The sequence below is a fragment of the Nelumbo lutea genome, chromosome 2, assembly GCF_056320005.1.
Source record: "Nelumbo lutea isolate HS-2025 chromosome 2, American lotus-T2T, whole genome shotgun sequence".
Lineage (NCBI taxonomy): Eukaryota > Viridiplantae > Streptophyta > Magnoliopsida > Proteales > Nelumbonaceae > Nelumbo > Nelumbo lutea.
In genome coordinates, this window is record NC_142685.1 from 72773284 (window position 1) to 72797393 (window position 24110).

General features: G+C 40.1%; 2 protein-coding genes across 4 annotated transcripts in view; one reads left to right on the plus strand and one right to left on the minus strand.

Moving 5' to 3' along the window:
• LOC148871497 (uncharacterized) overlaps positions 1-24110 on the minus strand; it is a 173366-nt gene that overhangs the window by 46156 nt on the left and 103100 nt on the right. For all 3 annotated transcript variants that reach the window (XM_088972192.1, XM_088972190.1, XM_088972191.1), the window contains 2 exons: positions 227-677; positions 48-134 (listed from right to left, as the gene is read on the minus strand). In XM_088972192.1, coding sequence (XP_088828318.1) covers positions 48-134; positions 227-677 — 538 coding nt within the window. The remainder of the gene's footprint in view (positions 1-47; positions 135-226; positions 678-24110) is intronic.
• Positions 12011-13866, plus strand: LOC148871498 (protein SUPPRESSOR OF PPI1 LOCUS 2, chloroplastic-like). Its single transcript, XM_088967998.1, has 9 exons — positions 12011-12136; positions 12250-12316; positions 12396-12431; positions 12533-12677; positions 12827-12985; positions 13082-13152; positions 13248-13326; positions 13446-13561; positions 13659-13866. Exons 1-9 carry the CDS (start codon positions 12103-12105, stop codon positions 13864-13866), a joined length of 915 nt encoding a protein of 304 aa, XP_088824124.1. The 5' UTR covers positions 12011-12102.

Below are 24110 nucleotides of genomic sequence, written 5' to 3' on the forward strand. Positions count from 1 at the left end.
AAGTGACTAAGATTAAACATAATAACTAGTAAGGAAAACATTCCAACCTTTGTTCTGTCTGATGTCATGTTAAGTAATGCTGAAAGGTTGTAATATGATCCATCTGAAGCAAATGCCTTGACATTAACTCTCTCCTGCAAAGGAAATTAAATTTCCATAGGTTTAACATATTCAAATAACAAGGAATAGTAAGGGGAAATGATTATAAATCCAAAGGTCTTTTCACCTTGTTTTCCAGTTCAAGAAGTGATATTCCAGGACTGTAATATTCAGAATGGCGAATGGTAACAGCAATTCCCACACGGGGGGATAAATATGTGTCATTTCGAGATTGAAATTGAAAAGCACCAGTTCGGCCTGCATAATCTTGTGGAGATAACATGATGGCGCTTTCACTTGAATCCTCAATTACCTCTAGCACTTGAATGTTTTTTCTTGCTCCAGTGAATCTCCCGTCATTTGAACTGGCAGAATTTTTCAAGATTTTTGCTGATCTAACTGCTCTGGGGAGTAGAAGGGAATCACTCTCAAAACTGTCCCCAGGTTCAATTTCCACCACCCGGTATACTAACGGTAGAGATGAATCATTACTAAGCCAATATGGAACAAAAAACCTGAGCGTTTTTGGTGCAGCATTAGTTCCTCCCATGTCACGTTCAATGCTCACACGAAGTCTCCTGGACAATGATGATCATTGAGAGTAAATCAAATAGTATCACTTTAAAATTCCATAAACAAACGATATCCTTTTTTCATGTATAATTTTATAAACAGAGCCAGTCAAAAAATGGCTGGTACATAAAACATGTCATTGAGAAGTGAAACATAATATATAAATGTGTATATATATATATGGACATAATTTATAAACAATAAGGACAAAAACACATAATATAATTTTATATTGCTTCTTTGATATGACATGGGTTTGAATCCTACCAGAGTAAATTATTTTTTGGATAAATTACAAAGACCCCACTGAACTTTCATTTGCGACAAAAACCCCACTGAACTTTCACTTTGCGATAAAGCTGTCAAGTCAGATGACGGAATGCATTAAAATTACCGAAATACCCACCTTAACTCTCTGTATTTTCTTTACCTCACCCTTTTCTCTTAAACCCTAATTGACTCAAAACTACCTCCCTTTTCTCCAAATGCAAAGAGCTAAAATAACAAGAATCATTTCATTGACATGAATGCCTCTCTTCTTAAAATATAAAAATTATCCTCTCCTTTCTCCAATAAACCAAGAGAAATCAAACGAAGCCTTAAATTTTATACCTATCAGAAAAAAACCTCTACCATTTCATTTGAATATTGTATGGTACAGGGGGGGTCTTTATAATTTACCCTCATTATTTTTCCATAAAATCTAAACGCTACAGGTGTCTGAACCATTCAAATGAGACAAGAATAATTTTAGTGGGCATGTTCAGATGATCCAAATGCCCAAGAAAGAATGATATCTATATTAGCTTGCTATAAGAAGATGAAAGGATAATTCTGCCCTCACAAGAAACAAAGAAAGAAAATGAACAAATACGTAAACTTACATACGATGCAATACATATGATACAGGACATAACCATACTTCCATGCTAATGATACACAATCACTACAACAAGAATAATACCATATAACTCTTAACTGTTCAGTTTAGAAATTTAAACCAATGGTATTTCAAGAGAAAGCCATTCCTGTTGTTTCTTGCACCTATATACAGTAATGAGGAGTGATCACGTGTATGGTGCATGTGCCTTTAGAAGAAATGGATTATCAACTATGTGGTAGACGGGCAAATGGGTAAAAACAAAGCATGGACAAGACAGAACATGAACAATAGAACAAGCCATTTTTACACACATTTGTATGCACTTATATGTTATTCTTGTATTTATTTATTTGTGCAATATGCCAATACAAAACAAGGCATTATTTTTTTAACTTAAATTTCTGTTTTACCCTTAAATAAACCTTTGTATTCAACATTAGCATGATAGATACTTGAGGCTCAAGCCTTAAACATTACGGAGATGTAGTTGTATATTACAACTAGGGGTAAGGCATATTAATGGAAAAATAAAGGAACCTAGGGCTGGTACTGATAAATATGATAAGTGGGCCAAGAGAACCTCGTGATTATGTCCTGGCTCTTGACATCAATGTTACCACCTGTCAAACAGAACTTTATGTGCCGACACAGAAAAAGAAATATGGGAACAAGCGAAGGCAACATACTCAGAACAAAGGCACTATGCTAGAAATTATCAATTACAAGCAGAATCGTCAACATAAGCAAGGAGAAAGAAGCTTACCAGCCTACTATTGTGCCCTCACTTCAGTTTGGAAAGAGTTGGATTACTACTAAAGCATTGAATGAGAGAGCCAAAAAGATGCCAAAGCCTATAAACAATTGGTCGGCCCAGCAACGGGTGTTTGGTTTTCTACTAGGCCTTAACCCCATGTATGTGCCCATTTGGGTACAGATTTTAAACCCTAAGTTATATAGAAAACCTTAAGTTATTTAACTTTAATACAAGTAAAAATATCTCAAAGATGAAACTTCATTATTGAGACTCTTTAACCAATAGGTAAGTTTGCACTCTCCAAGCAATGTTTTTATCAGCTCGGCGAGCCTTTTTCATTTTTCCATCTGTCTTTTCTCTCTTTTAGTTTTAATAAAAAAAATATAGATGGTTTGTGGAATTTTAGCGATATATTGGCAATATAGGGATAAAACGATTACAAGATAGTTTTGTACCACCCCTAGCTATTTTCTTATGCATCAACGATACTTCACAATATATCGACAATATTTCAAACCATGCTTGATAGAAGACAACTGCAGCAGGTCCACCCACCATCCCAGCCCAAACCACCCAAGTGTGGGATGCCTTGGCTTGACGAATCCCAAAAACGGGCAAAATTGGGTTTATAAAAACAAATTAGCCACATGTGATATCACATACAAACAGATCTTGAAGAATTGAGTAGAAGATCAAGACTGCAATCAGTCTTGAACCCTAATAGATTTTAGGTTTAGAAAAGCAGAAGAAAAGTAAGAAGAAGGAGAAGGAAGAGAAGAGAAACAGAAGAACACAAGGGTTTGAAAGGAGAGATAGATTCTAACACATCTGCCGCCGCCACTCTCTTAGTATTTATAGGTTATGTACAGTACATAGAGGAGAGGACAGATCTGCCCTTAGTACTTACATGACAAATAAAGTACAGAAAAACTGAAATAAACAACTGAAATAACAAACTGACCCCAACTGACACTACTATGATTGAAACAAATAACTACACATGCTGTCCTACGAACACAGTGGGGACCACTTCTGTGGGGCCCACATCAGTGTTCTCTACACCCCCCCACAAGTTGGGAGTAGATATTTATCATTCCCAACATGGATAGGTCTGTCTCTAACTTCTTCCTTGGTACAACCTTGGTGAGGATATCCGCGAGCTGCATATTAGATGTGATATACGGGAGACACACTTCTTGTGATGTGACCCTCTCTTGCACAAAATGTCGATCAACTTCAATATGTTTAGTCTGTCATGCTGCACTGGGTTGTGGGCTATATTAATAGCTGCCTGATTATCACAATACAGCATTAAGGGCATTTCATAATCAATACCCATAAGATTTCAGCCACTCAGTTAGCCATTGACCTGTATTCCACTTCAGCACTAGAGCTGTAAACAACACTCTGCTTCTTACTCCTCCAAGAGACAAGGTTACCTCCCACAAGAGCACAATATCCAAAAGTAAACCTTCTGTTATCAACACTCCCAGCCCAATCGGCATCTATATAGACCTCCACCTTCATGTGATTATTGTTCTTGAGCAGTATACCTCTACCCAGGCATCTCTTCAAGTATGCTAATATTCTCTCTACTGCAAGGAGATGAGAAGTTCTAGGGGAATGCATGTACTAGCTAACAACACTAACAGCATAACTGATATCTGGCCGAGTGAGGCAGAGATATAGGAGCTTTCCAACCAACCGGTGGAACATAACTTTGTCTTCAAAAGGCTCCCCGTCCTCTGCACTAATCTTGTGATTCTGTTCAATGGGTGTATCATCAGGCTTAACACCCAACTTTCCAGTCTCCGCCAACAGATCTAGAAAATATTTTCTCTGAGAGATAAAAATCCCTTGTTTAGATCTAGCAAGCTGAAAATCCAAAAAATACCATAGTGCACCAAGATTCTTTCACCTCAAACTCTTGATGAAGGAGTTGTTTGAGGGACTCAATCTCATGGCTATCATTTCCTGTCACGAAATTATCATCAACATATACTACAAATAGTGTCATAGAGGATTCCACCGTCTTGATGAGCAGTGTATGATCTGACTGGGCCTGTACATAACCGAACTTTCCAAGGGCTAATCTGAACCTATCAAACCAGGCTATAGGTGACTGCTTCAAACCATACAATGCCTTGTTCAGTCGGAAAATCTTCTTACCGGTCTCTGTATCATAGAATCCAGGAGGCAACTGCATGTAGACCTCTTCCTGTAAGTCTCCATTCAGAAAGGAATTTTTAGCATCCATCTGGAACAAGGGCCAAGAATGATTTGCTGCAAGGGATAACAGAACTCGAATAGTGGTCATCTTGGCTACTGGGGCAAAGGTCTCCAAATAGTCTATACCATAAGTCTGGGTGAACCCCATTGCGACCAGCCGGGCTATGTACCTTTCAATAGAGCCATTAGCATTATGCTTCACAGGGAATACCCATCTACATCCAACCGGTTTCTTCCCTTTTGGTAGGTCAACCAGTGCCCAAGTATTATTTTTCAACAAGGCATCCATTCCGACTTGCATTACATCTTTCCATTCTAGAACTGATAAGGCTTCTTGCACTGTTCTTGGAATAGGGACATTAGCAATGGAAGTGAGATAGGACCGGTAAGAGGGACATAGGCAATCATAGGATAAGAACTGTGAGATGCTGTGAGCTATAGATGTGGTGCAATGTCGTTTCCCTTTGCGGACGACAATAAGGAGATCAAGGTCATCCACAGGAGGGGAAGTGGCAACAGTGGAAGGTGTCTCCGTAGGCTCTGGGTCTGGAGCCACAGAAGGAACTAGAATTGGTCGGGACTGCCGATGACAAGGATCAACCTGCCTGCATCGCCTGTGATAGACTCTCAACTCCTGATCCCTCTGACCACCCTCACCACTACAGCCTTCATCACAAAGTGGAATAGGTAAAGGAACAGCCCCACTCCCACTGCACTCCCCCTGAGGAAAGAGACTCAAAATCCCACTCTCACTACTCTCACCCTGAGAAGAAACCCTAGGATAATAGGGTGTCTCCTCAAAGAAGGTGACATCCATGGAGACAAACCTTTTCCCTGAAACCGGATCATAGTAGCAATAACCCTTTTGAGTTTGTGCATAACCGAGGAAAATGCATTTGGAGGCCTTTGGTTCAAACTTGGAATGATGAGGCCCGAGAAGCTGAACGAAACAGGTACAACCAAAGGTTTTAAGGGGAACAATGAACAACTCCTCGTTTGGGTATAGAAGGGAAAAAGGGGTTTTCATATCAAGAATCCAAGAAGGAACCCGATTAATGAGATATACGGCCGTGAGGATAGCATCACCCCAGAAGCGAATAGGTACATTGGAGGTAAACATAATGCTTCTATCCACCTCCAAGATGTGCATATTCTTCCTTTTGGCAACGCCGTTCTGCTGCGGTGCATGAGGGAAAGTGCTCTGGTAAATAACTCCATGGCTTAGAAGGTAGGAGGTCAATGGCTTAGCAAAGTATTCCTTTGCATTATCAAATCTAAGGACTTTGATTTTGGCACCAAACTGAGTGAGAATCATCTGATGGAAGTTTTGGGACATAGCAGGAATCTCATCCCGAGAGCGCATAAGATATACCAAAAAAAAGCGGGTATGGTCATCAACAAACAGTAGAAAATATCTGTACCCACCCATAGAAGAGATGTGATATGGCCCCCAAACATCATTATGCATAATATCAAAAGAAGATTTACTCCTTTTATTACTCAAAGAATAAGTTCTACAATGTTTGGCAAACTCACAAATCTCACACCTCAACTTTGATAACTCAACAAACTCAAAAAAACCAGGAAACAAACTCTTCAAAGACCTAAAAGACAAATGACCTAATCGATTATGCCAAAGCATAACCAGACTCACAAACAGAGAAATAAAAGACTTCTTATCCACTAACTCCTCCCGACGAGAACACTCTCCAAGCAGATAGATCCCATTCGTCTCACGGCCAGTCCCAATCACCTTCCTCGTCTCCAAATCCTGCAAAACACATCGGTCAGGGAAAAAGGTTACTGAACAGTTCATGTGTTTGGTAATACTACTGACTGAAAGCAGGTTAGTATCAAGCTTAGGAACATGCAAGATAGAAGATAAAGAGATAGTATCCGATAACTTGATGTCACCCTTGCTCGAAATGGGAACAAGAGAGACATCAGCAATGGATACTCTATCTCGGCCAGAGGACAAGTGATAAGAAGTGAACAATGATGGCAAGCTAGTCATATGGTCGGATGCACCTGAATCTAATACCCAACAGTGGTTAGTATTACCAAGAGCTGAAGCATGGTAAGCTGAGGCTTGAGTACCTGAATGTGCAAACACAGATGTGGCAGGAGCTGATGGTGACTGAGACGGCTGAGCTGAACTCCCAACTTCCTTTTCCAACTGTATGAGGGCAGCCCGAACAACGGCTAAGGTCTCTAAGAATGTGCCTGATGAGGATGTCGAATCAGTGTTCACGGCCACATGAGCATTATCCTTCTTATTTCTTAGTTTTGCTGGGACCAAGTGAGGATGTAGCTTCCAACAAGTATCTTTTGTGTGCTTGGGTTTCTTGCAATGTTCACATACCAGGTCCCATTTATCTTCCTTCTTCCAATCCCTTTGTGGATCACCCCCTGACTTAGGTTTAACAGCTGTCAGGGCTGGGAAAGGGGGCTAAGGCTACATCATGACTTTTCTCCTGGTCTCTTCACTATGCACCAGGGAGTATGCTTGAGAGAGGGTCACACTATCTCTGGTCAGTATCTGTTGCCGCACAATGTCATATTCTGAATTCAAGCCAGTCAGAAACTCAAACACCCTATTTGTCTCGACTTGCTTTCTGTGAGTCTGTGCATCTTTGGGACTCTCCCACTCAAGGGTCTCTAGATGGTCAATCTCATGCCACAAGGATTTCAAGGTAGAGAAATAGACAGAAACCGGCTTCTCTCCTTGTTTAAGGTTGTTCACCTCACACTTAGTTCATAGGCTCTGGCAACATTAAGGGGTTGGGAATATGTTTCTTTCACAACATCTCATATCTCCTTGGTTGTCTTTGCCCACAAGTAATTTCAGCTGATATGTGGTTGCACAAAATTACATAGCCATGCCATAACCAAATAGTTCTCTTGAACCCACTTGGTGTATGTTGGGTCCTCCTTGGCAGGTTCTTTCACATCTCCCAAGAGGTAACCCAGTTTTCCCCTTCCTTCAATAGCCATCATGGCTAATTGAGCCCATTCCAAGTAAATTGACCCATCAAATCTCACAGTTCTAATCTGAAACCCGGTTTCAAATACACTACCATAACTGTTGTTCCCAAAACTACTTTCTCTCTGATTTTTGAACTCCATCTTTGGTCAAGAATCAGTAGCTACAAACTGTTAGAGCCACTACACCAGAAAATAGCACTTGGACAATCGGTCACAACCAGAAAAAAATATGAAATCAATGCAGGTCTGATCTGAAACCAATCTGTAATCACAATATATGCATGAACTAGTGCAGGCCTGATCTGAAACCAATCGGCAATCACAGTATATGCAGGAAACCAATACAAATCAGATCTGAAATCAACTGGCAAGCACAGTACCATGCAGCCTATCAAGTTTTTATTATCCCCTAGAAGAGCAATCTGAGATGCTATTTTCTGAAACCAGCTTAGAGAGCAATTTATGGAATGTTGTTCACTGCCTTCCAGGGTTACCTGAACCCTAGCCTTCGCTGCTTCTTCCTGATTACCAACTCTCTGCAAGACGTGCAAGTCCTCAACAGCTGCGAACCTCTCCTGCTAATCTCCAAGAATCAGCCGACGAATACTTCTTGATAAGCTTCCAGGCCTAGCTAGTCCTCATGTGGTTGGCTGGACTAGGCACACATGAGAAGCCCTAGATTGGCTCTGATACCAAGTAGAAGATCAAGACTGCAATCAGTCTTGAACCCTAATAGATTTTAGGTTTAGAAAAGCAGAAGAAAAGTAAGAAGGAGAAGGAAGAGAAGAGAAACAGAAGAACACAAGGGTTTGAAAGGAGGGACAGATTCTAACACATCTGCCGCCGCCACACTCTTAGTATTTATAGGTTATGTTCAGTACATAGAGGAAAGGACAGATCTGCCCTTAGTACTTACATGACAAATAAAGTATATAAAAACTGAAATAAACAACTGAAATAACAAACTGACCCCAACTGACACTACTATGACTGAAACAAATAACTACACATGCTGTCCTACGAACACAGTGGGGACCACTGCTGTGGGGCCCACATCAGTGTTCTCTACAAATTTCTAATGGAGGGGAGGTCATTCTTCAATGACATGACTAAATAGGGGAGATCTCAGTCCATGAACAGATCATAACTATGGAGAGAAAACAAGAACAAATAAAACTGTACTACAACAGAAAAGAAAAACAAAATAGAAGATAAAAATAAATAAATAAATAAATAACTTCACTTAATAGATCAGCACTCAACAAATCTGGAATCTCCATCATTGTTGTCATCTTCGTCATCATCATCATCATCAGAGTCAGAGTCAACCTGCTTTGGTTCCAACTTGTCATGAATGAGACAAAAGAAGAGAACGAAGAAAGAAGGATGGGAGAGAGGAGAAAACTTAGGACTACAAGTTGGTTTGAGAGGTTCAGTAGGGTTGTCCAACAGGTTGGATTTGTGCAGTTCCAGTTGTAAAGAGACTGGATCGAATGGGCCCTAACAGCCACTCTTGTAATATCTTTTATTTTATGTTGATGGGCCACACTTAATGGGCCTCTTATTTATTCTTGTTTTATTTTCTTTCTGTAACTACCAAGCTGGCCGCCCACTTAAGGGCATTCTTGTCATCATCAAATTTTTAGATCTTAATAAAATAGGGTTAGAGGAGAATGGAGAATAATAAGACTCCTTCTTCTCTTACCTCATCTCTTCGCCATCTTCTTCTCTTGGACGACTATTCAGACCTGTTTTATTCTGCTAATCACTAAGTTTAATCTTGATATTAGAGGACTTATTTACATCTTGGTATCAGAGCGGGTTTGGTTTCACTTCCTTTTTTTTTCTTCGTTCCTGTACACTCTAAAATCAAGAGTGTATGGAGAGATAGGTTCTCTATAGTATAGAGAATCACTTGCCTAGTTGATAGAACGGTTTGGAGAGTTTAGTTTGGGCTAGATTTTGCCAAGAAGTGATGCTGTTTTGCTGCTGCCGGAAACCCTAGCCGACTAAAGATTTTCGAGGTTACCAGGAAAGGTGAAGTTCGGGTGTGGCGCTCTGTGCTTGGAAGGTGTCTTGAGAATGCTAAAGGAGGGCGGTTCAGGTTTGGAAGAGTTTGGGTTAGTCTAGTAGGTGCGGCAACATCTTCTCTCTTCCTCCCATCTGTTGGACGGAGCAAAACCCAATTTTTTCAAGCACCCAAGTTCTGGTTTGACTTCAAGTAAGTTTACATAGTCAAAATTTCTATTCTTTGATTTCCGTTTGATTAATGGAGACATACGGAAGTGAGTTCAAGTAGGTGCCGGTTTCTGGACCTGCCTCAGTAGATTCCGTTTTGACTGGTGTTACCTCAATTAAGCTAGATGGGAGGAACTATCTTGCATGGGCACAGTCTATAAAAATCTATGTTTGTAGTAGAGGAAAACACGGGTATCTCACAGGTAGTAAGGTGAAACACAAAGAGACAGACCCTGAATTTGAAAAATGGATGCAAGAGAACTATACTATTATAGGATGGATAGTAAGCCAACACTATCACTGGATGTCTTCAGCTAAGGAGATATGGGACAGTATAACTGAGACCTATTCATAGAAACTGAATGTAGCCAGAGCGTACAAATTGAAAAGTGATGTTAAAAACCTGAGACAGGGGGAGAAGAGTGTAGCAATCTACTACTCTATACTAAAATCCCTATGGCAGGAAATTGATGTTATGGAGACAGTGGTATGGGAGAGTAAAAAGGATGTTGAAATGTATAGAAAGCTGGTGGAGAGAAATAGGGTGTTTGAGTTTCTCACTGGACTCAACCCAGAGTTTGATATTATCAAACATAATATTTTGGCCAGGGATGAGGTTATTCTTTCACAGGCATATGCTATGATAAGTAGTGAGGAGAGTAGGTGATAGGTTCAGTTGCAGAGTCCACCTACAAAACATTTTGCACATGTAGGAATAAAACCAAAGGGCCCTACTGAGAAAAGAGAGCAGGTGTGTGAATATTACAAGAAACCATAGCATACAAAGGACACCTACTGGAAACTTCATCCTGGACTTCTCCCTGGTAGGTTTAAGAATAATAATAACCCTAAGAAGGGCAGTCAGGTGGGAAAACCCAAGGCTACTAATGCTACTACAGTACCTGAAGGGGGAAGTAAGGAGAGTGAAGAGAAATCAACCATTGAGCAGTCCTCTTATCTGTTACTAGCTTAACAAAGTCCATGAATTGCAGACCTTCTTTCCCACTCATTGTGTTTTTTAGGACCTACAGTCTCAGAGGATGATTGGGAGTGGCCATGAGGCAAACGGAATATACTTGCTAGACACACCGGATCAAGCTTTGGGACCACCTCATTTTCAGTTTGGTCACTTGTCTTTTTCAGCTTTGAGTCACTTGTTCCTAGATATGTTTAAAGAACTGTCTTTATCGAGTCTTCATTGTGAATCATGTGAGCTGGCAAAGCATTGTAGACATTCCTATTCAATTAGCAATAAAAGATCACTTTCTCCTTTCCATATTGTTCACTCTTATGTGTGGGGGCCATATCAAATGCCAACCATGGGGGGTTACAAGTACTTTATCCTTTCTATTGATGATTATTCACGTTACACTTGGATTTATCTCATGAAATCTAGGGATGAAGTACCAGCTATTGTGAAAATTTTTCATGAACTCAACCTCACCCAATTTAATACTCGTATCAAAATATTCCGCTTTGACAATGCTAAGGAGTATTTTGAGAGAACCCTCTCCACCTATCTTGAAACTTTTGGGCTTATTCATCAAAGTTCTTGTTCCTACACTCCACAACAAAACGGGGTGGCGGAAAGAAAGAACAGGCATGCGGTTGAGGTTGCCAGATCCCTCTTGTTTGCATCCCATGTTCATATAAAGTTTTGGGGCGATGTTCTTCTTACTATTACCTTTCCGATCAACCGTAGGCCCTCCCGGGTCCTTGGCTTTAAAACTCCTTATAGTCTTCTCTTCCCGGATGAGGATCTCTTTTCTCTTCCTCGCCGTGTGCTTGGGTGTACTTGCTATGTGCATATTCATATGATTATTATTATTATGATTATCATTATATAAAATTATCACATTATTAGTGTATATATATTAATCAAACCAAACTCCAAACCTGTGAGCTTTCTGGTCGAATTTTTTATTGATCGAACTAACTAATCAAGCTTATCCCAAAAGTGACCTTAATCAACTCAAGCCCGGAATCGATTAGAGCCCGATTCTTCGATTGCAGCCTTACATCGGGTCAATGTAGATGGGTTCGAAATCTTCCTTGCTGAAATCCATTCAATAGTAGATAATGGGTCCCACCAACCTACGTGCACAACATTGGCCGTAAAGCTCCCTTTGCAGGCGCAGAGAAAACAAGACTACCAAATCCCAATTTCCGAAAAACTTGAACGGTCTCCTTCGTCCTTCCGAAGCTCTCCACGCAAACCATAAGCAACGCGTGCAGATTCTCTCTCTCTACTTGACCAACAGAGCCAATCCCTGTTCATCCGTTTGAGAATTGAAAGATTTTCGCAGTTCAAATTCCGTTTAATGGTTGCTGAAGTGATGGGATGGGAGCTCAGAAGAGCATCCATGCCGGCAAAGGTTAATACTTGCTTAAAACTTAACGTAAAGAGAAAACCATAACCACAATAAATATCACTAATTGTTACTCTTCTTATTGTTAGTTGTTCTCACGCCATTTTTTCTGTCCACAGCTAAGATTGATGTCAACATTGATTTCACTAACCAGCTGTGTGCAGCTTTGATGCTTCCTACTCTCAGGTTTTTCCTCCCTCCTCTCTCTTATTTCACTTTGGTTCTATTCCTTGCAACCCTTCACCTGGAATTTGGTTTTCTCTAGGGACAATGGAAATCCGCTTTCTCTGATTATTGGGAGGTATACTTTATACTTGAAGATGGATAGCGGATTTATAGTCATTTTTCTATTTTGTTGTTTGTTTTGATTTTGGTTTTCTGAGTTTTTTCTGTTCATTGTAGTGTTTGCATAAAACATCCCAATTTGTTTGGTGGAAGCGAGAAGCTTGACGTATCTTGGGATAAGGGACTTTATGATTCCAGTGTTTTGGTAGCTTATAGGAGGCCGAGGTCCAAATGGCTCGCTCAACATTCTTTTGTCATTCAGGTTTGCTCCTGCATTTTTTTTTGGGTGTGGAACGGAAAGAATGGTGGCATGAACTGTTTCAGTTCTGGGCGTTGAAAACCAAATTGGGGAGTTTGGAGTTATATTAAGTCTACATTGTTGTGTCTAATTTAAATGTTTGGCATCTCCAGCATTCAATTTCACCCGAGATTGGGGTCCATGGTTTTCCCATTGACAACTTTTCGCGCTCAGGAAGTGGAGGTGTTAATTTGTGCCGCTTCTCAGCAGGGGTGGACCTGAATGAGCCTGCAAGTTCCAAGTGGAGCTGCACAACCAGCATAAAGTTTGAGGTGGATCTCTCTTATTATAGTCTTCATAGTTTCTTATTTCAGGTTCAACAGCAAATTCTAGTCATTAATTCATTCATTGGCTGTATTTTACATTAGCATGTTCGTCCAAACAATGATGATGGTCATTCCATATGCAGAGATCTTGATGGGTTTCCAGTGACCTGCAGGTAACTATTGGTTGCAGTGATTTGTTAATCTTCAAATTAAGCTGAAGAATTGACTATAAATTTTCTGTCTCAAATGCCTTTAACTCTTTATGCAGTGATGGTCCACATGATAGTATGGTAGTTCTGAAGCAGGAGTCCTGTTATGCAAAGGCAAATGACTGCAGTTTCTCTCAAGTAAACTATTTGTTTTATCCATCTTAAACATGTATTTTTCACTGTAATATAAATTCCATACCCTAAAACCAAGGATAAGACATTTTTTAATTCATTAACTTTGTTGTTCTGTGGTTCAGTTGACTCTACAAATTGAACAAGGAATCCCTTTGCTATCTAAATGGCTAATTTTCAACCGATTCAAACTTGTTGCATCAAAGGGACTTCAAATTGGGCCTACATTTTTCTTAGCAAGGTGAACAGAACTTCTTTTTGGTGCATTTGGGATATAAGTATTGCCTAATTCTTGTTTACTCCTTTCTTGTTATGGTTCTAACCTTTTCCATCAACAGATTGACAGGTGGTTCCATTGTAGGGGACATGGCACCATATCAAGCATTTGCAATTGGGGGTCTTGGTAGTGTTCGAGGTTATGGTGAGGGTGCAGTTGGATCTGGTAGATCATGTCTGATAATAAACAGTGAATTGACATTGCCTTTGGTATGTGAAGCTTTATCCTTTCATTTGAGGACCCCAATTTCTGAATATGAACTCTTGTAACTTTCTCTTATTGAAACTTTAGTAGAGTTCTCATATTCTATACCTGGTTTCCTAGCAGAGCATATCTTTCTTACATCACATATCTAAGTTGCTTATGACTAGTTTTGCATGCATGTGAACATGGGAGTTGGAGTCTGACGCATGTCCAAGAGTTTGACTTAGCAAGATGAGAAAACATGTACTCGTGGACATGCCAGTGTTTTAAAACTGCAAGGTGCAATGAAAGTCTAAGAGCCTTTTAGCACCTATGACACAAGGTAAGGCAGGTGCCATTTCGAAGCAAGACATAAATTTTTGAAAAATAAAAAAAAAGAGTAATACATAAAATACAAACGTGAATTTTAAAAGAAATTAAAATGTTTGGAAAAGCCTACTGTTTCAAATTGAAATACATAATTGTGATATATAAAACATATTATAAGTGAAAATGTGGAAGTAAAAGCAAACAAATTGGATCATACCAAAGTCCTTTAAGCACTCCGCAATTCAAGTATGCGAAACTTTTAATTTGTTTATTTATCTCATGGTTGCATTATTTCAGGTAGCTAGTTTGATGTTAAACATATTGTATTCCCAACCCTAGGAGATCAGCCCTTTATCTCCATAAAGGCCTCTTTAGGCAAGCCCAAACATGTCCTTGTAAGTTGGGATAGCACCCTTGACCTAAATTTTTGGATAGTATATATAAAGGGGTTGATTTTGTGGTTTTAGTTGTAATTTTATCTATTTTAGGATTAGGGATCAGATATTGGTTGTATTATTGTTGCTTCTTCAGTGAAAATTTTACTATTTGAGATTCTATTAAGAACCAAGGCTTTAGGTATGTGAGAGGCCTTTGTTTTTCCAATTTTAAAAGTTAATAGACCATTAATAGTGTACAAACAGCAATAAAAGGTAATTTAGAAGTTGAACAACCACTACAAAGGTGTAGAACATATAAGAATCTACAAAAATAACAAAAGAGGCATATTTTAAAATGGTGTGCACCTGGGTTGAGGTGCAAGGTGCATGTCTTTTGAAAGGGATTGTGCCTAGGTTCAAGCAAGGCATATGCTTTAAAATGCATCTTTCCTATGCACCTATGTGTTCACTTTGCCTTCTAAAATGTTGGGAATTGGGATACATCTATGGGAATGTATCTACTGTTAGAATAGTTCACAGTTTTCGAATTTTAAAATTAATGGTAAAATCTTGGGATGGCAAGCATGAAAATATGGGTTTGAGTATGAGAGCAGCCACTTTGTGCAATAAAATGTCGAAGGTTAGGATCCTATCCAGTCTACCATTTTGCAGACCCTAGATAGTTGGGACCATAATGGCCTTTATTTATAGCTGCAAAAAATGCCTAAAATGTTGTCTTTATCACCAAGTAATGTTTGATATGAAAAATGACATTTATCTTGTACATTAGCTGTTCATTTATGTCAAGTACAAAAGGAGGTAAAATGGAAATTGTACATAGAAGTGTCCTTAAGAATACATAGAGTGTCAGACTTTAACAGACTAACATTGTTTGACATGGACACATCATCCATATAGGAGAGTCCACATACCACAACTTATGACTAGTAAAAAATGTTTAAGTTTTTCACGTGATTCAATTTGTTTGACATGGACACACCATCCATTTAGGCATCATCATCCTTCTTGTGTTCCTAACCAATGGCATGATAACAATTAGACCCAGAAAAAAGCGACCCAACCCAAAAAGCAAGCTAGGGTCTCCTATCTAGCAACCCGAACCAGAAGGCAGACCAATCCAACCTGAAAAAGAATCTGGATTGGGTTGGGTGACTCAGGTCTAGTCATAGTTCATCGTCAGGTCACCTATTTTCAAACCAATGTTTTCAAATTGGAGTTACATGGACAGTTGAACCATTCAAACCATTTGAACGAGCTAGCCTGTCTAAAAGTATGAGCTGGGTCGATTCGAGCTGGAGTTAAGCCCACCTAATTTGCCTCCTCCCTATGGACCATTGATCATCAATTAGATGCAAAAAACAGTTTTCTTTTTAAGTTAGTTTACTTTTTAATCCTATTTCTATCATTAATAAGAATGACTCTTATCTATCATATTATTTTTGTTTAATATGATGAATGCATAATATTAGAGATGCACCCAAATGTTTTTTTTTACAATTTTTTATATTTTTTTAATAATTTTTGTGTCCCTATCATTTTTTTAAGATTTTATTATTTATTTATGATATCATGGGTTGATCCATTTGACATTAAAGGTTGAAACATTGACCCACCACTTGAATAGGAATGGTTTCATTTTTGGATCAATTTTAAATCTTGTATTTCATTTCCATTGAATAAAAATACTTTTATTTAGCATGCTTATTGTTGTTGATATGATAAATAGATAACATTAGAGAAGTGCTTAAAATTTTTCACAATTTGTATTATTTATATTTATATTTTTACTATTTAACTATGAGAACATTGGTTGACCCATTTGACGCAGATAGTTGAACTATTTACTTGCCACTTAGACAAAAGGTTGTTTATTTAATTATTTTACATGTTGGTTTTGAACATATTAATTGTTATCAGGTGTATTATATGTACTGTACACAGGCTTAGTACCTACAGGGGTATTTTTGTAATTATGTATACATTTTGTAATGTACGGCCAGAACAATATAAATAGATAGCTTCACTCAACTGAAGCTAAGTTTTGTTGAGGCCTTAACTCAGTTGCCTCTTATTCTTCTTCCTCTTCTCCTTCTTCTTCCTTCTTCTTTTCTCCTCCTTTTCTTCTTCTTCTTGGTCTCCTGCTCAACATGGTATCAGAGTAGGTTCATCCATGCCTCCCCTCTGCTACGAAGGAGTTATAGTACTGATGCTCGAAGACAAGGAAGAGGAAGCTTTTCTAATGCTGCGGTTAGTCTCTAGTACCGAGTAGGGCTCTGCTACAAGTATGCTGACTGTTCAACTTCCTAGCACAGAAAAAGGGTTCGGCTACATGTATTTTTGCTGGTAACTGGGTTGCTTCGGCTAAGAGGACAGTAGAAATCCATCCCGAATGTTCAAAGGAAGGCTCTGACCTGAAGGAGAGTTCGAGTTCATGAATGAACTGCCTGTTGCAATCTGACTTGAAGGGAAGTTTGAGTTCATGACTGATGACTGTGCTGCCTATTGCTGGTACTGAGATTTTTTTTTCTATCTTCCTGTTTATGGCTTCTTGCACGACTGTTAATGTTCCAGAATCTGAGTAGGGACTGTTCCCCTTCCTCCAATTGTATGTTGCCCTAGTTTGCACTCTAAGGGGCTGTTGTTGAACCCTAGAACTTGAGTGACTGTTCGGCTGCCCTGGAAAGTGGATATCAGCCGATTAGGTGTGGTGAATCACCACTCGTATTGCTGCTCCTACTATAACATTTTTTTTTGGGCTGAGAAGCTGTATCAAGGTTGTAAACTGTAGGTCTTTCAGACCTGGTTACACTGCATGTGCAGTTCGTATAGTGTTTTGTGGACTCCTACACAGTGTAGGTGATAAACCCTAGTATTGCAGTTGCAGTGTTTGTGCTTGGTTCTCTGTGGGGCCGAAAATCAGCAAGTGTCCTGTTGTGGACTGTTGCAGCTCTGTAAGACTGCTTTGTTTTTGTGTATTTTTGAACTAAGAATCACGAGTAGTGAAGATTCAGCTACATCTGGAATCTCCACAGTGCTGAATGGAATGAGTGGGAACAGATCTATCCTTCCCTATGGCTGTTGTTCCTCTTGACGGGTTAAACTATCTAGAGTGGTCAAGGGGGATCAAACTATACATAACTGCAAGGGGAAAAGTAGGCTACATAAATGGAAGAATAAAAAAACCACCTTCTGAAAATGCAAAACATGATAAATGGGATCGAGAGAATAGTATGGTTATGTCATGGCTTTTGATCTCCATGCAACCGCAAATAAGGAAGAATTTCATGTGGGCTGAAACTGCAAATGAGATATGGGATCAGGCAAAGTCCACCTATTTTGAACTTCGACACTATGCCAAAATTTATCAACTGCAAGTAGCTTCATCTACTTGTAAATAGGTGGAGAGGAGTTTATCAGTTTATTACTCTGATCTGACAACTGTTTGGAAGGAGCTGGACTACCTATCTCATAAACCGTATGCCATCCAGGGTTTTAGGGTTTAAATCCCCCTTCAGTCTTCTTCATCCAGATAAGGATCTCATCCCAATTCCTCTTCGTGTGTTTGGTTGTACCTGTTATGTTCACATTCCAAATGTGCAGCGACACAAGTTTGAACCAAAAGCCCACAAATGCATCTTCCTCGGTTACTCCCCCACACAAAAGGGTTATTGTTGTTTTGATCCAAAGACTGGCACCAGACATGTCTCTATGGATGTTACCTTTGATGAACTTTCTCCTTTTTATGGTTCCTCTCCGGAAGGACATTGTCAACAGGGGGAGAGTCTGTCACAAGTTTTTGCTCTTCCCCTTCCTGTCCCAGTTCAGTCTCTTGACAAATCTGTATCCTCACAAAATGAATCAAAGGAGGATCAGCCACTTCATTCCTCTTGTCCTAGTGCTCCTATTTCTTTACCTCATCGTCCTACCCATAATCCCAAAGTGTATCAAAGGCAGAGATCCAGGAATGAGCAAGTGGTTTCCCTTACAACAGATGAGGCTCATACCCTCCCAATCACAGATGAGATAACAGGTATTGCTTCAGCTCCCTTGGAATCCCCCTTCCCAGATCTTGATGTCCCCATTGCTGTTAGGAAAGGAAAGCGGAAGTGTACTGCACACTGCATTTCCAAACACCTTTCTTATGACCTACTTTCCCCTTCATATTGTGCCTACCTCTCTTCAGTTGTTTCTAACCCCATTCCTAGGTCTGTATCAGAAGCTCTTGGGATTCCAAAATGGAGAGATGCCATGCAGGCTGAAAACGGATGCTCTACATGAAAATGGTACTTGGGAGGTGGTGGATTTGCCTGAAGGGAAGGATCCAGTTGGATGCAAGTGGGTTTTTACCATTAAATACAGGGCAGATGGGACTATTGAGAGGTACAAGGCCAGACTTGTTGCAAAGGGCTACACACAGACATATGGGATTGACTATCTGGAGACTTTTTCCCCTGTTGCTAAGAAGACATCTGTGAGGGTTCTTTTATCTTTGGCAGCTCACTTTGATTGGCCTCTCTATCAGTTAGATGTAAAGAATGCATTTCTGAATGGTGACTTACATGAGGAGGTCTACATGTGTCTTCCTCCAGGAATGTATGGGAAAGATATGCAAGGAAAGGTATGTAAACTGAATAAATCTCTTTATGGCCTCAAACAATCTCCTAGAGCCTGGTTTGAGAGATTTAGAGCTGCACTTGTTAAATTCGGCTATGTTCAGACACAGTCAGATCATACTCTTTTTATGAAGAAAAGTGGGTCTCTAGCAGTGTATCTCATTGTGTATGTTGATGACATTATAGTGACTGGTGATGATGCCTCTGGCATTCTGGGCCTTAAGCCTTTCCTCCGTACAGAATTTGAGATTAAGGATCTGGGGGAGTTGAGATATTTCCTTGGCATAGAAGTTGCCAGATCCAGGGATGGGATTCTTATTTCCCAGAGGAAATATGTCCTTGATTTGTTGTCTGAAACTGGAAAATTGGGTGCAAGACCAGCTGCAACTCCTATTGGTATGAGTCACAAACTTTCAGCTTCGGATGGAACTTTGTTGGAAGACAAAGGGGTCTTTCAGAGACTTCTTGGGAAACTTTTGTACCTGTGCATGACTAGGCCAGATATCGCGTATGCTGTCAGTTGCATTAGCCAGTTCATGTATGCTCCTAGAGAGACCCATATGGCAGCAGCAGAACGGATTTTGTGCTATCTGAAAGGCTCTCCAAGAAAAGGAATTCTATTTGCCAAACATGGTCATCTGAAACTTGAAGCCTATACTGATGCTGATTGGGCTGGAAATATTGATGATAGAAGATCTACTTCAGGGTATTGCAGTCTGGTGGCTGGTAATGTTGTCTCTTGGAGGAGTAAGAAACAAACAGTTGTGGCTCGATCCTCCGCAGAAGCAGAATATAGAGCCATGGCACATGGAGTCTCGGAATTATTGTGGCTAAGGTCCTTAATGGAAGAACTTGGGGTAGATCATGACAAACCCATGATGTTGTACTGTGATAATCAGGCTCCCATCAACATTGCTCACAACCCGGTACAACATGATAGAAACCAAACATATTGAGGTTGATAGACACTTTATTCGTGAAAGAGTCTCCTCCGGTGAAGTGTGTCTTCCATTCATTACTTCTGAAGGACAACTGGCAGATTTTCTCACCAAGGGCATTTCCAAGGCAAGGCTTCAACATGACACTGGCAAGTTGGGCATGATTAACATCTATGCTCAGCTTGAGGGGGAGTGTAGAGAAGATGGGCCGAATGGCCCATAGACTGTCATTTCATGTTATGTTATGTTTCTCTCTGTTGTGGGCCTTATTCTGGGCCCATACTCTGTAATATTCTGTTTTTTGTATTTTCCTGCTCACTCAAGGGCCTCTCTGTAATTTGTCAAAGATTAACTTATTAATAAGATGTTTAGAGTGTTAGAGAGAGGTTATGTTCGAACTTCTTACTCTCTAATACTCATTGCCGCCAGCTCTCTCTTCTCTTCTTCTCCTGTTTGTTCATTTTCTGGTTTGCATCTAATCTCAAACAGTTCCATACATCAACTGGGCTGTTTTTCAACTGTATCTTCCTTAGTTACTCCCCCACACAAAAGAGTTATTGTTGTTTTGATCCAAAGACTGGCACCCGACATGTCTCTATGGATGTTACCTTTAATGAACATTCTCCTTTTTATGGTTCCTCTCAAGATGGACATTGTCCACAGGGGGAGAGTCTGCCACAAGTTTTTGCTCTTCCTCTTCCTGTCCCAGTTGAGTTTCTTGACAAACCAGTATCCTCACCAAATGAGTCAAAGGAGGATCAATCACTTCATATCTCTTGTCCTAGGGCCCCTATTCCTTTACCCCCTCGCCCTATCCATAATCCCAAAGTATATCAAAGGCAGAGATCCAGGAATGAGCAAATGGTTTCCTTTACAACAGATGAAGCTCATACATTCCCAATCACAAGTGAGATAACAGGCACTACTTCAACTCCTTTGGAATCATCCTTCCCAGACCTTGATGTCCCCATTGCTGTTAGGAAAGGGAAGCGGAAATGTACTGCACACTGCATTTCCAAACACCTTTCTTATGACCTGTTTTCTCCTTCATACTTAGCTTATCTCTCTTCTGTTGCTTCTAACCCCATTCCTAGGTCTAGCTCAGAAGCTCTTGGGATTCCAGAATGGAGAGATGCCATGGAAACCAAAATGGATGTTCTACATGCAAATGGTACGTGGGAGGTGGTGTATTTGCCTGAAGGGAAGGATCCAGTTGGGTGCAAGTGGGTTTTTACCATTAAATACAGGGCTGATGGAACTATTGAGAGGTACAAGGCTAGACTCGTTGCAAAAGGCCACACACAGACATATGGGATTGACTACCTGGAGACTTTTGCCCCTGTTGCCAAAATGACATCTGTGAGGGTTCTTTTATCTCTGGCAACTCACTTTGATTGGCCTCTCTATCAGTTGGATGTAAAGAATGCATTTCTGAATGGTGACTTACATGAGGAAGTCTACATGTGTCTTCCCCCAGGGATGTATGGGAAAGATATGCAAGGAAAGGTATGTAAATTGAAGAAATCTCTTTATGGTCTTAAACAATCTCCTAGAGCCTGGTTTGAGAGATTTAGAGTTGCACTTGTTAAATTTGGCTATGTTCAGACACAGTCGGATCATACTCTGTTTGTGAAGAAATGTAGATCTTTAGCAGTGTATCTAATTGTGTATGTTGATGACATTATAGTGACTGGTGATGATGCCTCAGGCATTCTGGCTCTTAAGTCTTTCCTCCGTACAGAATTTGAGATTAAGGATCTGGGGGAGTTGAGATATTTCCTTGGCATAGAAGTTGCCAGATCCAAGGATGGGATCCTTATTTCCCGAAGGAAATATGTTCTTGATTTATTGTCTGAAACTGGAAAACTGGGTGCAAGACCAGCTGCAACTCCCATTGATATGAGTCACAAACTTTCAACTACAGATGGAACTCTGTTGGAAGACAAAGGGGTTTTTCAGAGACTTCTTGGGAAGCTTCTATACCTGTGCATGACTAGACCAGATATTGTGTATGCTCTCAGTTGCATTAGCCAGTTCATGCATGCTCCTAGAGATACTCATATGGCAGCAGCAGAACGGATTTTGTGCTATCTGAAAGGCTCTCCAGGGAAAGGAAGCCTATTTACCAAGCATGACCACCTGAAACTTGAAGCCTATACTGATGCTGATTGGACTGGAAATATGGATGACAGAAGATCTACTTCATGATATTGCAGCCCGGTGGCTGGGAATGTTGTCTCTTGGAGGAGTAAGAAACAATCTGTTGTAGCCAGATCCTCTGCAGAAGCAGAGTATAGAGCCATGGCACATGGGGTCTCGGAATTGTTGTGGCTAAGGTCCTTAATGGAAGAACTTGGGATTGATCATGATAGACCCATGATGTTGTACTGTGATAATCAGGCTGCCATCAACATTGCTCACAACCTAGTACAACATGATCGAACCAAACATATTGAAGTTGATAGACACTTTATTCGAGAAAGAGTCTCCTCCGGAGAAGTGTGCCTTCCATTCATTACTTCTGAAGGACAATTGGCAGACTTTCTCACCAAGGGCATTTCCAAGGCAAGACTTCATCATGACACTAGCAAGTTGGGCATGATTGACATCTATGCTCAGCTTGAGGAGGAGTGTAGAGAAGATGGGCCGAATGGCCCATAGGCTGTTACTGTATATTATCTTTATGTTCTTCTCTGTAATGGGCCTTATTCTGGGCCCATACTCTTTTATGTTCCTTTTTTGTAATTTCTTGTCCAACTAAGGACCTTTCTTGTAATTACTAAAAGATTAACTTAATAAAAGAGTATTAGAGTGTTAGAGGGAGGTTAAGTTCGAATACCTCATCCTCTAACCCTTCTTGCCGCAGCTCTCTCTTCTTCTCTAATCATCTCTTGCTAGTTTTCTTTGTTTCCAACACAGTGCCTACTTCTAGGACTGTTTTTCAACTCTACCCTTCCCTCTCTTCTCTCCTTCATCTTCTGTTTCAGGAGGTTAAGCCACCCTCGAAGGGGCTTCCGAGGTGAGCGGTAACTCATCAGTCAGGATGATCACACATTGTTTTTAAAAAGAAAAGGTGAGTTGGTTGCCATTTTGATCCTGTAAGTTGATGATTTTGTGATTACAGGGAGATGAGAAAAAAATTGAAGAGTTGAAGGAATTTCTAGCCTCACAGTTTGAGATAAAAGATCTTTGTCCTTTGAAATACTTCATTGGCATTGAAGTTGCTCAATCTGATAAGGGTGTCTTCATCTCTCAAAGGAAGTATATCCTTGACCTGTTGAAGGACACTAGGAAACTAGGATATAAACCTAAACCAGTTGATAGCCCTACGGATCCAAGTCATAAACTTGGGTATTACGAGGGAAAGAAAGTTTTGGATGTTCATCAATACTAGAGACTTATTAGGTGACTGTTATATCTTTCCATGACAAGACTAGATATTGCTTTTGCTGTGTTTGTACAGATTCAATACATGCACTCACCAAGACCCTCTCACTTTAAGGTAGCCGAGAGAATTATCTCACCTACTTAAAAAGATACCTGTGTAGGGGTCTCCTCTTCACTAAGCAGGGTCATACTAAGGTGGAAGGCTATACTGATGCTGCCTGGGCTAGTTCTGTCGATAATAGGAGGGAGTTTGGTCTCTTGGAGGAGTAAAAAACAGTCTGTGGTATTAAAGTCAAGTGCAAAAGCTAAGTATAGAGCCATGTTCCAAGGAGTTTCTGAACTTTTGTAGTTGAAGAATCTCCTTACTGAGTTGGGTGTGTGGAGTTCAGAACCTATGTCATTGTATTGTGATAACAATGCTACAATCGGCATTGTACACAATCCAGTTTCCATGAGCGGACCAAACACATTGAAATTGACAAACACTTCATTCATGAAAGAGTGGACAGTGGGTGAAATTTGTATACCTTTCGTTGAATCAAAAGACCAAGTGGCTGGTGTATTCACAAAAGGTCGGCCTACCCTGTGGCATGATGAGTTACGTAACAAGTTGGGTATGAAAGATACCTACAACCAACTTGAGGGGGAGTGCTGTGAGAGGTGT

Excerpts from the sequence above, each read along its gene's own strand:
- LOC148871498 (XM_088967998.1), top strand. The coding sequence starts at position 12,103 with ATGGGAGCTCAGAAGAGCATCCATGCCGGCAAAG. Across the intron at positions 12,432-12,532 it reads CTTTCTCTGATTATTGGGAG|TGTTTGCATAAAACATCCCA; the intron begins GTATACTTTATA and ends TGTTCATTGTAG. Across the intron at positions 13,562-13,658 it reads CCTACATTTTTCTTAGCAAG|ATTGACAGGTGGTTCCATTG; the intron begins GTGAACAGAACT and ends TTCCATCAACAG.